The following is a 21,350-nucleotide window of genomic DNA, read 5'->3' as shown; positions in this document are numbered from 1 at the left end:
ATTTATAAACTACAATTATTGCTTCTAAAACTTTGTCGCACTTTTAGAAATGGCAATAGTTGCTTTTTAAATTCTAAAAATATAATTTTAAATGACCGCTTTTTATGTATTTTTGTGATATTTTTAGAAGTGGCATGTCGCTTATAAATTTATTATGCTTCTAAATAGAAGCAACATATCGCTTCTCAAGCTATTCCGCTTCTAAAAATATATTTTGTAATAGTAAACTCGTGCATTTTGTATTTTAACGTTTGTATGGAGATATAGATAAATACATACATTTTTAACTTGATGAATACATACATTTGATCAGTAACGTCTGTCTAGTTAAGTTGACATGTTATGAAAGTTTGAGAATTTCAAGGAAAATAAATTTTTCATATTTTGATCATTATCGAGTAATTCCAGTTCGTCTTGCCATGTCTCAAGAGATACATTGTCCCTATTTATTGGATCTGACTAAATTAGGCTTCCCAAATCACAACATTTACTCGATTAAAAAAGAATAGTACTTTCACAATATATATTTATCATTATTTAAAAAATATATAACTTGTTCTTGCTGAAAATTTGCACTTCGTATTCACATATGTTTTGAAATTTGGGATAACTTAAGCTTCAAGTTATAATTATTCTGAAAAAATTAAGTCGTCGTAATTGTAATGCGAACTTATAGGCGGAAATTAACGTTTGAGAGCATCTTGTAAGTTGTGAGTTGTATTTTATTTTTATTATTAATAATTTATATTTCCATTTTATATGTTTATATAAGAATGCGTTGTTGACTTGACTTCTACAAAAACTATTATTTATTTTCTAACTCTTCATGTGATACCAGATTTTTTTGAATCCCTTCTGTTTCCGTTAGCTTGATAGGAGGTGAAAAAATTTCAGCATTATATGTAAAAAAATAAAGGTCTGTTTCAGTATAACGATGGCAACTCTTTAAGGCCTTGATGATAGTTGAAAACACATAATTGACCACAACAGTCACCAAAAAATTTAACAAGGATTCATATATATATCCCAAAAAGAATTGAAAATTAATAACCAAAGAATTGAATACAAGCATTGGACAATAAATTGTAGCCCTATTTTTCTCTATTTCATTAGGGCTACTAACATGATCATAATCAAGTACTTAAAGTCCTTGTACTCTATAAGGATATGATTTAAAATACTAACAGATAGCTACTACAATGTATAGTTTAGTTTAAGTTACATGTAACGATTTCTCATGCAACCAAACTTGTTACGCCAATCCAAGATCACAATCGAGGCGCCATAATGCGATAGAGCCCCGAGAACCACGAACACATGGAATATCTGGTGGCTATGGCCCGCCAGGTCGAACCGCCCTGGCTTGAACCTCTCGGGAATCCTAGCCACGTAGAATCCCGTCCCAGTCAAGTAGAAAAACGCCATTGCCAGTTCGTAGGACAAGATCTCGTTTCTTCTGGGATTTTCCCAGTTGACTGCGAGCGCATGAACAGTCGGAACGATCCCAAATAGGCCCATCGAGGAGAAGATCAGGGCTCTGAGACCCCTGAACCTCCCCTCGGAGAGGGTCGGGGAAAATAGGGTTGCGATTGCTAGGGCTCCCATTATCGTTATGCCCCCGAGATAGCCGTAGTGCCAGTTCGAGTCGCAGTGGAAGATGTAGTAAATCGGAGGGAAAAACGAGGTTATGATCATCGTGGCTATGCCTACGTAGTCCATTCTTAGGAGGAGCGTGTTTAGGGAGTGAGAGTGGCACGAGAAGAGGTGACAAACGCTGCTCGAGAGGAGGCAAAACATTGAGCCTCCTAAGAACACAAAAAATGGCCATTGTTCCACTTCTTCACTATCTAGGGCTTCTTGTGAAGATATTTGATTTAAGGTAACTAGTTTGGTTGTTCCCTGCAATTAATTCAAATTTGTGTAGTGTTAATATAAAAAAAAAATTACAAAAAAAAAAAAGAAGCTATAAATGTGCAAGTATAATGTAACTCAGCTCCTAATAATCAATCAACCGCTATTAATAGATTCACTCTGGCTATTTAACTAAAAGTTAAATATTTTTTTTTTAATTATCATAAAATCTATAATAAATAAGAGTTGATTGTGTAATTAACTCACCACTGAGAAGTCGTTGAAGTTGTTGGAGCCATTTGAATCTCCACTAATAGGCAATGACCTATACACATATAACGATGGAGTTATTAACAAAAGAATGAATGATTTCAGTTAAAACGTGTGAACCTATGAATACTTAATTAATTATCTTGTTTGCAAACCAGGGAAATGAATGGTGTGAACTGAGAATGAAACAACTACCAAAAGCTTTTGTATTCAAGTCATTAAAAAGTTTCTGATCAGCAACTACAGTGAATTTAAGATGGTCATGGTTTGGGAGACCAATTAATGTAGGCCCACGAAAATTTATGAGCTTGGTAAGGCCTAACCCAATAAGAATGCGAGCCAGTTTAATAGGCCTAACCCAAAATTTATGAGCCGGTTTTTTTTTTTTTTTTTTTTTTTTTTTTTTTTTTTTTTTTTAAGGAGTTCGTACTCTATAAAAATACACAAAAATTTATACAGATAAATAACCTATGCTTAAAATTTTACGCAATTACATAAATTTTATGCAAAAAAAAAAAAAACACTCATAACAATATCTATTTTAAGATTTTACACTTTCTTTTTTTTTGTCTTTTATAATTATGATACTTGTACTCACGTCCGACTTCCCTATAAATTACAAGCCAAGACATGGCCGAATGAGTTGGCTAGCTAGCCCAAAACCGTGATTGACAAAAATGTGTTTTCATATGACTTAAAATATTTCTTGTACTTTAATATAATGTAAAGTTTTAAGCTATAATTTTTTTTTTATATGTATAAAAAAATTAAATTCATTCATTATTTTAGATTTTATTTCATTTTTTATTGTTTACAATTTCATGAAGAAAATAATTTTTTTCAGTTAAAAAAAAATTACTATCTTAAATAATTTAATATACTCACTATTTTAGAAATGTTGCACTTTTAAAAAAACTATTCTTGTTACGTTTCTTAGAAATGATAATTCGGCTCCAAAAGTGTATGGTAGGTGTTTAAAATGTTTTCAATCGTAATGTTCTTTTATATCGCAGGCAAATACTTTTACTGTAAATTAAACTTTAAATTGTAAATAGAGTCTAAAATAAGGATAAAAAAAAATTGTATACAACACAATTTACTACTTAAAAAAATAGATAAAAACTTAAAATACTCTATTTATAAAAATATAACTTGTAAATATACGTAATTTCTACATTGAAAATTTTCTTGGTAAAATAAAAATGCCAATAATTTGTTAGATGCCAAAAATACCTTTTTAAAGTTAAATAGATGTAAAACTCTTCTAATAAATGCAATCTAAAAATAAAAAATATAATTATTAGAGGAAAAGAAGATGAGCGATGTGAAGAAGAATTCTTTGTGTGTGTGTTCGGCTCATGGAAAATATTAATTTTATTAAGGGTCTCTTTAACAAATATAAACTAATATACAGTGTGTTTTCATTATAAAAAAAAATGGGTTGTGCTTGTCCAATTCTACTAATTTCTTGCCCCACATAGCCAAATTGACAACGTGCTCTTAGGTGTCTCTATGATATAATGTGTCATGTTACAATGTAATGGAACATGCCAATGGTGTTTTTTTTTTTTTTTTTTTTTTAATGTTTGTTTGAAAATGTGTTTTGTTAATAAAATATAATATGTGTGTGTATCTTAACCTCCATAATACTAACTGGCTACGCTTAACTACAGATATATAACGTTGTCCATATATTGGTTTAGAGCTTCCAAATAATCACACTATCAGCAATTGTGTTGAGAAAATAATATAACAAGTACGCACAAAAAAATGAAGCACACATTAATATGGTGAATTAGATTTTGAAAATCCAGATGCAAAATGTTTGTTGAGCTACAATAACTCATGTGTCTCGTAGTTATTTATTATCACGTTCACATGTTGTTCGTTCTATATTCGTGGGACATTTATAATGGGAAATAAAAGCTTGGTAGTTGAAGGTTAAGTCAACCATGATACAGATCATATACAGATCATTTTCCCACCCACGAATTCAATTAATGGGCAATTCATCTACTCGGCGAATCTAGCTACGAAAACTTTAATTTTATTTATGTCTCTAACTTTTGATTTTATAGCACTTTGGTCCTTTTCTAAACAAATTCTTAAAAAAAAAAATTACAATTGAACGCTTAAAATATATTTACAAACTATAATGTTTAGTTAATTTTATAAGAAACTAATTAGATTGTATTTAAAAAAAATACTACAAAGTAGTCAAACAAATTTGGATTTTTAGAGGATTATTTTATTCAATAATAATTTTTTCTAAAAAAAATTCATGTTAGGTGATTTTAGATTGTAGATATGTTTTAAGTTGTTTATCTATTTAATTTAGAAAGAAAAATAATTTAGTTTATCTTGAAAATGATTAACATGCTACAATATCATAGATTTAGGATCTGCTCCAAAAAAATAACCAGGGACTAAAATGCAATAATTTCAAACGTCCGAGGATTATTTATGCAATTTTTTAAGTAAGATGAAATGCTACCAAGTTTTGAGAGCCTTGGTAGTATAAAATTTCTACTTGAAAAAAAAAATCTTATAAAATATAACGATGTATATATGGGTTTTATCAATTAATTAAATACCTGGCAAAAAATACAAGGAGCTCAGCTACATGAGGCACCTCCATGAAATTAACCATAGTCAATCCCACAAATAGAACAAACCCAATTAAGTGCCTGAAAAAATTAAAAAATAATAAATAATAAGAAACCCCAAACTCATGATCAAACATCACGTGAACAGCTGTCACACGTAATTAAAAAAGAAAAGAATGATTAAAAAAAATTAATTGAATTGAAAGATTGTTGTCGTCACGTACGTCCAAACGTTGAGAGTCTCGTTGTGCCATCGCAAAACGCTGAAGAGAGCCTCTTTGAGAGGCCAATCGACTCGGTAGTGGTCCAATATGAACTCGTTGTCTTTCATGTACTCAGGCAGGTCTTTAAACGACACCAAAGCGCAGCGTTTTGCCAAGTCCTTCTCCTTCGTGACGTCATCGTCGTTTTGATTGCTCTCTTCCTTTTTGCATGTCGTTTTTTGTTCTCCCATTTGATCTTTGGCTGTTGATCTCCTCTTGCTCAGACCTTGGTTCATATTTGTTGCTATATACTTGTATTGAGAGAGGATTAATGTTTGTGTGTGTATATATAAATATGTCTAGAGAGAGAAAATTGTGTTGAGATGAGAGAGAAGTGAGAGGTAGTGGCATATGCTTTTATGAAGTTCAAATTTGATACCTCTCAACTGCCCAACTGTAACATTTAAAGACAAAAGAGAGAGAGAAAGAGAGAGAGAGAGAGAGAGAGAGAGAGAGTTTTGGCTGGCTAACATGATTACATACATGCACTTTATTTATTTTATTCAGTAATTATTATAATTATTGTTGCCCTTTTTCTATTATGTGGTTGGCTTTTTGGATCAACAAGTAGTGTAACAAGTAACAACAATGAGACAGATTAGCAAACTGGCTAGTCCCTTTTTATTTTTATTTTTCTTACAAAAAAATAATATTAAAAGTCAAGAAAAATTTTCGTTTACGGTTTTATTTGACTACTAATGAATAAAGGTACCGGACGCAACCAAATTTTCACCTAATAAAATAAATAAACATCTAAATGGATAGAAATATTTAACTTTTGTTTTATTTATTCTTAATTCAATCATTCAATTTTCGTTGAATATATCTAAATTGTCCTTTTCTTTTTCTGAGAATGGTCTTCTATGTCTACACTTATAAGTAAATATATACATATATAAATCCCATGATAGAAAATCCTAGCTGTTTACTAATAATAGAAGATGATTTTTTTTTCTTACCTAGTTCAACTTGATTCTGCTCCAGGAAAAGAGGATTCAGATCCGAAGTCAAAAATCCTTTGCAAGACAACGTTTGACTAGTTCAAAATATACAAATAAATATAATATTAAATAATAGGGAAATAATATATAATTGCATTTCTGTACAATTGGATAATCGCCTTCTCTATCTAGTCAATGTGAAAAGAAGAAGAAATTAGAGCAGCCACCAAATGCTGATCAACTATAAACTGAAAAATTATGAAACCCAACTTAATATTGATTCCTTCATTTAGGGTTTTGTTTTCAATATGGTCCTACTCTTAAGAGTACGCCATTGATTTTATTCTTATTATATTATGGTAATAAATAGTTTGCCTAGCTCTAGCTCATACGTGTTTGGTCTTCTTTTGTGCATGTCCCCAGGTGTCCGAATATGTTACCCAATTTACACACAATACAAAAACAAAACAAAAAATATTATAAAAGAACAATAAATTTCACGCATTACTGTTCCGTAAATTCAATTCACTATTTTCAGTAATGATTCACACAACAAAACAGTGTCATAAAATAAAAATAAAAATAAAAAATTTAGATGTTAAATGTTCATGTTTTGTTGTCATGGGTTGTGCATAGTATGATTTGGTCTTAAACATGCTGAACGAATGAATCGATTTTACATATAAAAAGAGCGGAATGAATCAAATTGTTTTACCAATGGGTTCTACATTATTATGCAGAACAACTGGATAAATTTACTCTAATTTATATAAATTTTTAATTCTCAATATAAATAAATATGCTACAAATAACAAAAAAAGAAAAAAAAAAGAATTAAACATTCTAAATAAAAGGTCTAAAAATCAGAAAAACAAAAAGTTTGAAAAACGCCCAATTTGATTTAAACTGCAGTTTCAATGTTACCAAACCAAAATTTTGATACCGATGTGAAATATCAAACTAATTAATATTTTAAGCCGGATCATCGGTTTATGTATATATAAGTTCCAATTTTTAATTTTTTTTTTTCAATTTTATTACCTCCTGAAATATATTGCAGTATTGCTTAACGCTTTGGTGTTTCCACTTTCTAGTACTATCGTAGTTTTATAAGTCAGATTTACACACCCTATAACTAGTTTTCACCAACCAAACGTGAGACGACAATTATTTACTATGTCACGTAATTGACATTCTAATGTCGCTTCACCAAATAGCAAACGTGTAGTCTATAGCTATCATTACATGCTTAAATGATTTTTAACAATATTTTAGTGGGAAAAATGATCATTCACGTTTATAATCAGCATGCAAAGAAGTCAATTAGTTATTCTTTTCTTTTTGTGGAAATAGCCTCAAATAACTATTTTTCGTAATTTTTTTTTCAATATTAGCCGACGAACTTTTATTTTTCATAAATAACCAATATTACTACTTTAACCTCATTTACCAATTTTCAACCAAAACTAAAAAATTGACAGATCTATTATCAATTCCTATGTGTAAAGACTTTTGTACCCTTAAAAACCAATTTTATTTTAAAATTCGAAAAAAAAAACAAAAATAATTTTTTTTTTCAACCGTCACTCATCTTCTTCACTCTATTTCATTTCGCGACTTTTCATTTCTCACTTTCTCTCTCTTCATTTCACTCTCCTTCTTCTCTCTGATTCCCTTCTTCTTCTCTGTTACCCAAACACGAAAAGGAAAAAAAAACCTTAAGTTTCTATCAGCGAACCTAATGTCGAAGCCGAAAAATGGAAACTCGAGCAAGGGTGAACAATCTCCATTGTTGCCATTGATTCATGTCTGGATAGCTGAATCTAAAATCACATATGTGGAATACAAATGAGGATTAATCACTTGGAGAGAGCATTCTACATGGTCGATATGTGTACGGCCTGGACAGACTTTGGTTGTTGATGTGTCGTTTAAGTAACTATTACAGTACACTAACTGGTCTCGCTATGATGAACACATTGAGACTTGATGTAAATATGTGGTCATTGACTTCTAGGTTGTATTATCGGGTTCTTTGACTCATTCATTACCGGCAGACGCCTAAATACTTATGTCTTGGGAGCTTGGGATATGATATGAGCGAAAAGTGATTCACAAATACGGAATCCAACCTTTCTAAAAGAAGGTCAATATTCACTCACCTAATGGTTGATTCAAGAACTGATTGATTGCGCGCACTTTCGTAGTAAGTAGTACAAAAGAATTTTTCGCTAGGGAAGCAACAATGCTTAGGGATCATATGTATCAAGAAAGGTATAACATAATAATTAACATTTCTCGATACGAGTTGAACCTGGAGGATTGAGCTCATGAACTGACTATATCAATGGACACTCCTACGATGAGTAAAACATAATTCTAGTAATAAGAAGAGTGTAGTTTTGGCTCATGGTGTGGAGTGACGCCAAGATTGACGAATCTTTTAAATAAGAGAGATAACTTTTTCGTCTATTTATGCGGATTTGAGGCAGCTTCAATTACTAGGCCATAGTCTCCAAGTCCGCTATGATTAAGTTAAGTAAGAACTCTCTAGTAATAATAAAATTTATTGTTTACAATCTCACAGTTGTAAATTGTCTAGAAGCACTTACTCGATTTTTTTTTTCAAATTAATTATTTATAGTGGAATTAATTAATTTTTTAATTATCGAGTAATTAATTAATTAAATTGAATTTTAAGTTAGGCCTTTTGGACAATGTAAAATTTGAAATTCCTAGGTCCAAATACTGTATGTTGGGTGCCTACTTTGGAGATTTATTTTATAATGACCCGCGAGCAGTAGTTCGCCCATGAGTCGCGACGTTCTCACATCTCTTGCTCAAAAACTTATATAATTAAGATAAACATATATTTCAGCTGCGGAAGAAAAAGTAATTTGAGTAAAATAGCTACGAACTATATAACTATAAAACCTGAGAATGCAGAGAAATTTTTCGTTTTTCTTTTACATTCATGTTTGGCTCAACTAGAGGCTAAAAATAAGTATATGTTACTTAGTAAATCAAAACACAATTGTCCCCGTTTTGAAACCTCTCTCACTTTGCCACAGGTCGAGTGAACCGTGTCCAGACTAACTCTTCCTCGTCTCTATTGGCTATAGCTTTTCCTTTATCTACATTTTCAAGGGTCATAATCTATGAGTCATAAAGACTCAGCAAGTGAGAGTCTATCTAGTATTGAAAGCATCTAAATGTTGTGTCACATGTAAATAACACATGAAGAATGCGAGATAAACAAATGCATGAAGAATTATTCATATATGAGAAATAAATAAATAACTCATATATCATAACGATACGCATATAGTTTGTGTGTCGATAAACACATAATAAGAACTTGTCGCCCTGACTCCAAACCGTAACGCCAAATGATTAACGATCTTAGGTCATGCATGAGCTCAACCGCCAAATGATCCGAGATCGTGCATGAACTCAATACCCCAAACTGCTGGTGATTATTTCACCTCAAACAATCATTTAAATGTGTAAAATATTAATTACGCTATCATAAGCTAATTAAAACATGGTTATTAATTAAACAAGATCTAGATTTATGTTTTTTAATGAGAGCAAACGCAATATGTCAAGAAACCGATAAATTTAATGACAAGTTCAGAAGACTTACAAATTTGGGCTCACGAACCGAACCTTCATGCTTTCACAATCCGTCTTCAGTCTATAAAGACTCCTCTCAGACCTTCTGGATGACTCTGAAACTCTCAGATTCATTCTCGTCGTATTGAGGACACCGTAGTCTTCCGAAACGTAATCTTTGAGGAAGATAAGACTGATGAGTGGGCAACGATTCTTGATCTCACTTAGATTTGAAACGAGGTGTTTCAGATCTTTCTCTCTTATTTCTAAGAATGGAATTGAAGCAATTCCGATGGGAAGATGAAGAAGCAAAGTCTCGGCCAAACCAAAGAGAGGAGGTCGAACTTTTTAATACTATTTTAGGTTAGATTTTACTTCTCATCAGCCACCTATTTATAGCAGTTAAAAAGAGATATTCTAGAATATATTATTTCCTTTTATTGTGATCACACTAGTGGATTTAATCTCAGGCCTTGGATCTCATCTCATGAATCCTATTTTTTTTTCTCATCTATCAGATCAGTATCTAGAATTTTATTTTATAAGATAATATAAAATATTTTATTTGTTGAGAGAATATAAGAACATATTTCTCCTAAATATTCTCCTAAATATTATGAGAGAATATATGAAAATAACTAATTTCCTATATTTTCTCTCATTTATTTTATGAACAAATAAAGAGAATAAATTGGTATAAAACCAGTATAAAAAATCGCTCACCTCCTGGTAGGGAGGTGGCGAATTTTTTCTTCAGCGCAAGGTCCGGCCCAAAAATCCAAAATCATTTATTTACTTGATCCAACAATAAATAAATAACTTATTAATTGATTATTTACTTGATCCAACAATAAATAAACAATTCTACTATAAATAGTTATTTAATTATGGAAATACCCGTTTTTTAGAATTAATGCTGTCAATCACAATTACTGTTAGAATAGATCTAGGGTTAAGAAAAGATTTATCGCTTCTAGCAAGCGGCGGAATATAAAAAATTTCTTTAAAACACGTAAAACGTTTTTACAACCTAGACAAAGTGCATGAACATATAATTTAAAATTTTAAAACTGCATTTAGTTTTTACTCGGTACCAACCTTGAATGGAGCTTGAACGTTGAAGAAGCCTTAGGAAAGTTGAAACATTCGTCTCCCCACGCAGCTCCTCTCTCGCACTAGTCTTCTTGAACCTGTGAGCAACCACGAAAGTTTCTGCCACTAGAGTCTTAAGAGAATCATTGGATTTAGTGTGTGGGCACTTTTAAACACGATGACTCAAGAACAAGTCTTTGAGCCAAAGAGCTAAAAGAAATGCTAGGTCTAATGAGGAGCTAGGTGCCAAAAAAAAGAACAAGAAGGGATTCTAGAGAGAGAGATGGGGGCGGCCAATTTAGAGAGAGATGCTCTCAATCTCAAAATTGTGTGTTGTGAGTTGTGAATAAGGTGGGGTATTTATAGGAGGAGGATTACCTTCAAAAGGTAGTTTCCTCTTTTCTATAGAATATCACATATTCATGACCAAATATTTGCTTCCCCTTCTTCCTCTTGGACGTGCAAGTCCTTGCTTCTAGAAGCAAATTTGTTTCCTCTTTTGATTGCCTCTCTCTTGCTTTGGCAGCCCAAATTGATTTCCTTCTCGAGGAAATTTGTTTCCTCTTTTTCTTTTGGCAAGTATCTTCATACATCAATGCACAAAATAATTCTCTTTCTCTCCTTGGGTTGGACGGTTTGTAGGCTTCTAGAAGGAGCTTCTAGATGTTTCTTTATTTGTTCATGACAACATAAGAAAATCCCATTAGGAATTTTCATAAAATTCCATGAAGTGAAATTCAATCTTCAAGGTCCAATTCTCTCAACTTGGCCGTGTGACTTGAACCCATTGTCATTGTCATCATATGACAATGTCAAAAAAACTTCTTTATTGACATTCATACCATCCCATATCCAAAAGGACAAAATTACCCTTTATACAATTTTCGTAAAACTTGTCTAGTTCTTGTTTTGACTTAACTTCTAGTTTAACTAATCATACTCTAATGACTTGTGGTAGTGACCTCATGGATCCAAATGAACAAAACTTGAGCTAGCATACCTGGACTCAAAAGTTCACAAACCTTTTCCAAGTTCTAGCTTAATGTCAACTGACTCCACTAAAGAGTTGACACTGAAATCTCTCGGTTCAAATGAATATATTTTCTACTCAAGAATTCTACTTAATTGTAATGAGTGGATCCATTGAATATTATCTATGTTTACCCTTCATGAATATCATCAACTAGATGGGATTTACAAAATTACCATTTTACCCTTCTAGCTGTTATTTCCTCAACTCCTTTGTCGCTTGTGAATAAGTTAGAAACAATGTATTGACGATGAGCTAACAGGTCACATTGATTCATCCAAAAGAGTCATGACTCAATTTGGACACTGGTCAGTTCATTTATTCACATTCCAAGGAACAAAGCATGAGGTGATATACATTGCATTTCAGCAACCTTGTACATGAATTCCATATCTATGAGATCTTCACAAAGTTACTCATGACATCTTCATAACTTAGTACTTCACCAATAGGTCTTGTCTCATTTCAGGATTGAGGTAAACACGATGCAATTCATACATAGCGACTCCGAGACATAAGAGGTTAAATGGTTTGTTCTTATTCTGTCTCTAGAAGTGCATTGGTCAATTCAGTACATTCTAAAGATACCTAGGAAGAACTATAGAGTCTCAAACTCTCAATGTTACATAACCAGACATCATAGATTCTCCTAACAATCATACTGAGATCAATAGCCCTTTGACCCTTAGATTGTGAATATATAGTTTTAAGCAAACCATGAAGAGTTTGTTCACGCAAATCTTTATTTGACTCTTCATTTATTGTTAGGTTTGTTTAAAGACTAAAGACTATAGTTAATCATAAAGCTTCAAACAGACAAGGAAGAATGAATGAACGTTTCAACTTTTATTAATTATTCAGCAGTTACAAGCAAGAGTCTTCGTGAGACTTTATTACATCAAATGTACATAAATAGAGACTAATACTCTTTTTGTAGGCACCATTGACAACAAACTCCCACTTGACTCAAAGAAGATGTGAGTAGTCTTTCATGCCTAATTCCTCCCGATGCTGGTCGGAGACCTTGTTGTCTAGGGCCTTGGTGAATGGATCTGCCAGGTTGTCCACCGTTGAGATCTTCTTCACCACCACGTCTCCGCGCTCGACGATCTCTCAAATCAAATGGTATTTCCTCTCAATATGCTTAGAGCTCTTATGGTTTCGAGGTTCCTTTGAGTTAGCGACAGCCCCATTGTTATCACAATAAAGTGTCATGGGCTCGCCGACGTTTGGAACGACTTCCAAATACTTAAAGAATTTTCTAAGCCATACAGCCTATTTGGATGCTTCACAAGCAGCCACTTATTCTGCTTCCATTGTGGAGTCAGCAATGCAAGATTGCTTGATACTCCTCCAAACCACAGATCCATCATTTTGAACACATATCCTAAAGTGGATTTCCTGAAATCCTTATCCACCTGAAAATCGGAGTCTGTATATCCCGTCATAGTAAGGTCAGTACCTGAGTATGTAAGCATCAAGTTCCTAGTTTCCGAAGATACTTAAGAACATGCTTAACAGCAATCCAGTGCTCGGGTCCAAGGTTGAACTGAAAACGGCTTACTACACCAACTGCAAAGCAGATATCTGGTCTAGTACAAAGAATTGCATACATGAGACTTCCTACGACTGAGGCGTAAAGAATTTTCCTCATGTCCTTAATCTCTTGTGCAGTCTTGGGAGGCTGGTCCTTAGAGAGTGAGATTCCATGCCTAAAGGGTGTTTCGCCCTTCTTAGAATCTTGCATCGAGAAGCGATCCATCACCTTATCAATATAAGATTCTTGAGAGAGCGATAGAGTCCGGTTCTTCCTATCTCGAAAGATTTGGGTCCTCAGAATGTACGCGGCTTCTCCTAAGTCCTTCATATCGAATTGCTTTGCCAGCCATACCTTAACCTCAGATAACTTACCCGCATCATTAACTATGAGTAACATATCATCGACATATAGTACCAGAAACACAACTTTACCTTCGTGTATTAACTTGTAAACACACGGCTCATCTATTGACTGCTCAAAACCGAAGCTCTTCACAGTTTCATCGAATCTAATATTTCATGACCTAGATGCTTGCTTTAATCCATAAATGGACTCACTACTACAAATTTGATTTTATGATGCGCATGATTATCAGGTGCGACTAGTCGCACCTAAAAGTCGCATCTAAATGACTTTCGGGTGCGACTAGTCGCACCAGATTGACAACCCGAAGTGTTAAAAATTTCGCTAAAATTGTTGTTTGCTTTTGAGTATCAGGTGCGACTAGTCGCACCTGAAAGTCATAAAAACTATCAGGTGCGACGTTGTCGCACCTGATAGTTTCAAAATTCTAAGCGGGCCAATTCTCCCCCTCATTATTTCATTCAGGATTGACGTGGCATTCTGATTAATTTTTTTTAAGATATTATCAGGTGCGACTAGTCGCACCTGATGCAATATCGGGTGCGACTAGTCGCATCGGATAGATCTTTCAGGTGCGACAATGTCGCACCCGAAAGTTAGGTTTTCTATAAAACAAAATCGTCTGCACTTCGTCTTCCTCATTTCAACAGCCCCTATCTCGAAAAAAAAACCTTTCTCTCTCTTTGCCACCTCCGCTGCGCTCCGCCCTTTCCACCACCTCCGCCGCTTCTCTCTCTGCCTCATCTTTGCCACCTCCGCCGCACTCCGCCGCGGTAGCTCCGCCGCACTTCGTCTTCCCCACTTCGCCGACAGATTTTTTTTTTTAAAAAAAGCTCTCTTTCTCTGGCTCACTGAGCCACGAGCCCCTCCGACCATAGCTCCGGCTCCGCACCGGTATTTCTCTCTCTCTCTCTCTTTCTCTTGGCCTCGAGCCCCTCCGACCATTCTCACTCTTACTCTCACTCTCCAGCTCTCTCTCTGCCTCACTCTCACTCTCTCCGTTAGGCTCTCTCTTTGCCTCACTCTCACCGAGCTTCCGACCGCCACGCGCTCAACCTCGACACCTCGGCGTCTCTGCCCCGACAGCCCTACTGCCTCGACGCGTGCTCAGCCTCGGCGTCGCTGCAATCCCGGTAAGCTCTCTCTCTCTCTCTCTCTCTCTCTCTCTCTCTCTCTGACTGAACCGAGAACCGAGAGCAGGGCTGCTGTTGTCCCGAGCTGTCCTCGACGAGTCTGCTGTCATCCCCGGCCCTGCGCGCTGTAGTCCCCTGTCCTCGACAAGTCCCTGCCTCGTCCCCTGTCCTCGACGAGTCTCTCTCAACGCTGCACCGAACCGTCGCTGCCTCGATCCCTCCTCCGCCGTTTCACCGAGCCGTTTCACCGCCGCGCGCTCAGCCCTGTTGTCCCGAGCTGTCCAAGTAAGTCTAGCTTTTTAAAAAAAAAAAAATTTGTTTGTTATATAAGATGGCTGTTAGTTTAGTTAGTTTAGTTAATTAGGTTAGTTGATATAAAATGTTAGTTAGTTAATTAGTATGTAAATGTTAGTTGATATAAAATGTTAGTTAGTTAATTAGTATGTAAATGTAAATGTTAGTTAATATAATTGTAGTTAATCATTGTAAATTGTAATTACATATTTAGTATTATGTTTAGGTTCTTTAATTTAATTTTGATTAGTATGTTAATTGTAATTGTAAAGAAATTGTAATTAATTACAATATTTAGTAATGTGTTTAGGTTAGTGTTTAGTTTAAATTTGTTTTGTTTTAATTAGTTTTGATTTATTGTAATTTATCAATTAGGAATTTTAATTAGTCGAATAATTACATGAATAGGTTGTTTAGTTTAAAATTATTTAATGAAATTAAAATTGTAATTGTAAAATGCTAATTTGAAATTGATTAGTAATTGTAATTGATAATGTCATCACATGTTTAATAATTTGATTAGTTTATGTTAAACTAAGTTTTATTTGTGTTTTGAGACATGTTTTGATGTTTTGTGACATGTTTAGTATAAAATGAAGTTTAGGTTAAATTAAGTTAATGTTTGTGATTAGTTTTAGTTGATTTAACATGAAATGAATTTGTAAGTTTAAATAAGAAAAATAGTTTGTGAAATGTTTTGATAGTTTGTGATATTTTGTTTATTTGGCTTTTTCATTTATAAAATGTTGTGACCGAACCACGGAGGTTCGGTTTAGGGCCGAGCTAATTTGTAGGATAGTTCTGGATGGTTTGTGTATGTTTTTAAATAATTTTGCAGGTTTTTGGTTTGTCAGTATAATAGGGGAAACTCTGCCGAAATTTCGGTAGAGTTTTGAATTAATTAGTTTAAAAACTCCCAACTTATTCAATCCGAGCTCAAAATAACATAGAATTCATAATCTCTCTTTCATTTTGTTCTCCGTCGTCCTTTATCAATAACTCTTCCAAACTTTCATTTCTCGCTCTCATTCAGCGAAATGTCCAATCCAAGTAGAGATTGGATCACGGAGAATAATCGAGTGACATTGCAGTACAAAACCGGTGTTAACGAGTTTATTCGCGCTGCAAGAAGATTCCCTAACGAAAAAGCCAAATATCGGTGTCCTTGCAAACCTTGCAACAACGTGAGATGGCACGACATCGGGGTTATCATGAATCATTTGCTGAACAAGGGGTTTACCCCAGGCTACACAAAATGGTATCATCACGGCGAGCTTGAGCGTGTCGTCCTTCCTCATGAAGAAGATTCCATCGGAGGAACAGATCAGAGAGGAATAGGAGGATTGCACAATGCTGTGAAGGATATCAGGGATCACGAGGATTTCGACGATGCTACGGAGCTGACCCAGAGTGAGGTGCGTGCAGAGGAGCAAGTGGAAGACCTCTTCGCCGAGTTGGAAGTAGAATTGTACCCTGGATGCAAAGAGTTTTCTTCTTTGTCCTTCTTGGTTTCGTTGATGCACCTCAAAGTCACGAACCATTGGACGAACAAGTCGTTCACAGAACTCTTGCAGCTCTTGAAGAAGTCTCATCTAGCTGGTAATCGAATTCCGGAGAAGCATTACGAGGCAAAGGCGAAGCTGAAGCGTTTTGGCATGGGATACGAGATGATAGATGCGTGTATTAACGACTGTGTCCTATTTCGAAAACATCTCGCGGAAGTCGACGTGTGCCTAGTATGCAACGAGAGCAGATGGAAGCCAACTGGGAAGATGATACCGCAAAAGATTTTGCGATATTTTCCCCTGAAAGATCGATTGAAGCGGTTGTACGCGTCGCGACACACGTCGCTTCTGATGCAGTGGCACGAAAGAGATCGCGTCAGGGAAGTTGGTGTTCTACGACATCCTGCGTATGGTACGACGTTGAAAAACCTGGACGAGAGATACCCAGGCTTTGCTGCAGAGCCTCGAAACGTGCGGCTTGGACTAGCTGCAGATGGATTCAATCCGTTCGGAGAAATGAGTTTATCGTACAGCATGTGGCCTGTGGTACTAACTGCGTACAACTTGCCGCCTTGGTTGTGCATGAAGAAAGAGTACTTGATGCTGACGCTTTTGATCCCGGGGCCTCACTCACCAGGAAAGGACATGGACGTGTTCTTGCAGCCAATTGTCGAAGAGCTGAAAGAACTGTGGGATACCGGATTCCGTGTTCGAGATGGCGCCAATGATGAAGTGTTTCGATTGCGTGCCGCGCTACTCTGGACGATTAACAATTTTCCAGCTCGATCCTATTTATCGGAATGGAGTGGCCAAGGGTATCTCGCTTGCCCGACGTGCAACCTTGACACGCCGTCTTTGAAAGTCAGAAACAGGATCGTCTACTACGACCATCGTCGATTCTTGCGTACGCGTCATCGATTGAGAAAAAGCACCGATCACTACAAGGATCGCCACGAGAAACGCAGTAAACCCGAGAAGTTGACTCCGCAAGATATACTCGCTCAGTTGGCTAGTGTGTCTTGCACGACAACTGGCAAACATGCTGGCTCCGTGGGCAGAAAACGAAAGCGAGCCGAGTGCGAACTAAATTGGGCCAAGAAAAGCATCTTTTACGAGTTGCCGTACTGGTCAGATTTGGAGTTGAAGCATAACATGGACTTCATGCACATAGAGAAGAACGTGTGCGAGAATCTTCTCGGAACCTTGCTTAGCTTAGAAAAGAAGAACTACGACACAGATAAGGCGAGGTTTGATTTGATGGACTTGGGCATCAAGACCGCTCTCCACTTGAAAAAACAAGGGGATTCGTGGTACAAACCGCGAGCATCGTACACCTTAACCCTTGTTCAGAGGCAGCGATTTACCGAGTTCCTCCAATCTGTCAAATTTCCAGATGGGGTCGCTGGGAATTTGAAGAAAAATGTGACTGCTGATGGAAAGCTCACAGGTTTGAAGTCGCATGATTGCCACGTGATCTTGCAGAGGTTGTTGGCTGTTGGTATTCGTCCTTTTGTGCCAAAAGAAATACATCAGACGATCTCCGAGCTTTGCAACTTTTTCAAGCTGATAAGTTCGAGAACCTTGAGAGTAGAAGATCTTGAAAATGCGCAAGAGTCTATCATTGAGATCTTGTGTAAGCTTGAGATGATATTTCCACCAGCTTTTTTCACGATCATGATTCACGTGGCGATTTATCTACCAGATGAAGCGTTGTATGGCGGCCCGGTGCATATGCGGTGGATGTACCCATTTGAGAGATACCTTGGGACGTTAAAACATTTTGTCAAAAATAGAGCTAGACCAGAAGGCTCTATTGCGGAAGCTTATGTTGTAGAAGAAGCTCTAACGTTCGTTGCAAGGTATCTTGAAGATAAAAAAGTGTAGATGAAGTTCAAGTGCGAGAGCTCTCTGTTTTTCGATCCGAGATGTGTGTGCCTTATGGGATGATGAAACCGATAGTATTAGACGATGAACAAAAAGAGAACGCGGAGTGGTACATCTATACCAACTGTCCTGAAGTGGATCCATATTTGACGTAAGTTATCGTTGGAAATGTGTTTCAATTCATTCTTTTTATATATTGCTATTGAAGTAATGTTTTTAATAACATCGAGCATTTGGATCTCTTGAGCGAATCTGGAGTTCGCGATATTGAAGCGGAGCATAGAAAGAGGTTCAAAATTTGGTTTGAGAAGAAGGTAATAGCACAATATCAATGCAATTTTTTGATAAACGCACAAGTGCTAATCAATGCTTGATATGAAAGCTAGTGGTTCTGACGTGTCTGACGAGCTCTATTCGCTTTCTATCGGTTCCCTTCAAGTCACCTATCAATATCCGAGCTGCTTTGTAAATGGCGTGAAGTTCATCACTCGTCGTCGCGATAATCAACGAGTCACTCAAAATAGCGGTGTATGTGTACTTGTGGATGATTTCACTTACTATGGTCGAATGGAAGACGTCATCGTAGTGAACTATAGGCATAATTGTAGTGTTTTATTGTTCAAATACATTTGGTACAGTGACAAGTATCATGCAAACCAACTAGTGCACACCGATAAGACTACTGGAGAAACGAGTACTTATACTGCGAAACAGTGGTTTAAAGAGGAGCCGTACGTACTCGCGACTCAAGTCAAACAAGTTTTTTACATCGAAGATCTTGTTAAAGGCGGCGACTGGGAAATCGTCCAGGAATGCAATCATCGAGGGATTTGGGACATTCCTGAAGTTGACCCCTCCAACTCAGCCTCGATCCCATTGACTATAGAGTTGTCAAACATCGAGCGTTTGAATCATCGACACGAAACCGATGAAGCTGAGTTAGTGACTGTCGTTGACGATGATGAAGAAGACGATGATGAAAATGAGAGACGGGTCGTTTTTGAGGGAGAAGATGTTGATGTCGATATAGAAGATGATATTAACATTATAGGCATAGATGACGATGAATGAGTAATATATTTTTTGTATGTTTATTTACTATATAATGTAACCACGGTTTTCCTCCGCCATATGTGAGGTCTGTTAATAATAAAATCCGTGGTGCCGTCCACGATTTTTTTAAACAGAAAACTAATATTTATTTACTAATATTGTTCACATCTTACAGGATGTCAGATGCAGGTGGAGATGAGTCTCCGCTACACCGTTCAGGAGCAAGTGGAGATGAGTCTCCGCTAGAGACTGCACCGGGTTCCTAAGGTCCTAAGAAAACAAGGGGACCAACAACCGGCTCTACTTCGGCAAAAGCAGCGCTTGGGGTACCCGATGCGAAAGTTGTTAGGTATGACCCAATCAACCAAACCTTCTACCAGGACGTAAAGAAAACAATAAAAAAGGTAGGAGTATTCAACAACCGCATCGGCGCTTTGGTGAAAGTCCATATCCCGGTCACACTTCGTGATTGGAACGAAGTGACGCCCCAGATGTTGGGCAATATTCTGAGCGCACTTCATTTCGAGTACACTTTCGTGTACAAGGATGATGAGACCGAGGAGCTGCTTCCGGCGGATTGCTATCGTCATCAGATTGGCCAGACTATCATTCGCGATGCAAAGCGAATGAGGCGCAACCAAAAGTCTAGATTATCAGGGACTTTCTTAGGCAAATGTTGTGGGCAAATGAATGTCGCCAAGAAAGAAATCCCAAAAGGATATCAAAAAGACGATTGGGAGAAGGTGATAGAGGGGTTCGCAACTGACGATTGGAAGGTAATGTATAATTCAAAAAAATTATGTTATCTTTTATGAAATCGAATTATAACGCAATTTAATATGTGCAGAAAAAGTCTACTCGCAACAAAGACAATTCAAAGAACAAGAAAGCGAAGTCCACACAAGGGTCGATTTCTTTTTTGGCTCATCGACATTTGAACGTAAGTTTATTCTAATTTTGTAATATTTTTTTTGCAATAAATACATTACTCATATTTTCATAAGAACTGCAGAGTAGGGAAGATGGGACTTTGACCTCGGCGTTAAACACGTGGGAGAAAAAACATCAAGATGATCAAGGCAATTGGACGACAGCTTGGGCGCAACAAGCATTTGTAAGTTACTTGTGTTAATTACTTAATAATCAAGTTTCGATAATCTTAATAATTTTTTTAACATATGTTTGAAGGCGCGAATTATGACTCAAGTCGAGGATATGTAGCGACAAGCAGCGGAGTCAGGCCAAACGTTTGACATAGACCAGGCGGAGCAGTACACGATGGATACTGTTCTCGGGCAACGTCGAGATTGGTATGTCGGGATAGGTCCCTCGATCCCGAGATCCTCGTATCTCTTGGCTCAGGCTCAGGACGACAGCTCGTCCTCAAGTTCTTCATCGACGCGCGTTCCAGATCCAGTGATTAGCGAGCTACAAGCAGCGTTGGCCGCACAACAAGCTCAGATGGAGGCGTTTCAGCGACAGTTCTTTGCCTACACACAGCAGCATCCGTCTCCCATGCAGCCATCCCCCGCGATGATGCACCCTGGGACGACGCCGCCATCAGCTTCAATGTCGAATGTTCAGACGCCGCCATCCGCTTCAATGCCGAATGTTCAGACGCCGCCATCCGCTTCAATGCCAAATGCTGATCAGACGCCAGGTTCGGTAGAATTTCAGCGACATCGTTCGAGTGGCAGCGCACTAGGCCGCCAAGGCGCACGAGGAAGATCTGGCGGAAGAGGAGGCCGTGCATTCCAGAATTGGCAGACTTCGAATGAAAAAGGGAAACAAAAAGAATAGATTGTAATTTTTTTAATTTATTGAACGTAAATTATCAAATTTTATGAATTTAATATTAGAATTTCTATTAAATTATTTATATAATTATTCTAATTAATATTATTCAAATT

The 21,350-nt window shown here is 36.4% G+C and overlaps 1 protein-coding gene across 1 annotated transcript; it reads right to left on the bottom strand.

The window, feature by feature from the left end:
* Positions 1-1,022: 1,022 nt before the first annotated feature.
* HHP1 (heptahelical transmembrane protein1) lies at positions 1,023-5,368 on the bottom strand. The gene is made up of 4 exons (XM_089615755.1): positions 4,952-5,368; positions 4,716-4,808; positions 2,119-2,176; positions 1,023-1,899 (listed from the first exon to the last, which is right to left on the bottom strand). Exons 1-4 carry the CDS (start codon positions 5,224-5,226, stop codon positions 1,219-1,221), a joined length of 1,107 nt encoding a protein of 368 aa, XP_089471881.1. The 5' UTR covers positions 5,227-5,368; the 3' UTR covers positions 1,023-1,218.
* Positions 5,369-21,350: the final 15,982 nt, after the last annotated feature.

Source organism: Urtica dioica, chromosome 5, assembly GCF_054948205.1.
Source record: "Urtica dioica subsp. dioica isolate 48M chromosome 5, U.dioica_male_clone48M_v1_H2, whole genome shotgun sequence".
Taxonomy (NCBI): domain Eukaryota; kingdom Viridiplantae; phylum Streptophyta; class Magnoliopsida; order Rosales; family Urticaceae; genus Urtica; species Urtica dioica.
This window is presented reverse-complemented; position numbering and strand designations above follow the sequence as displayed.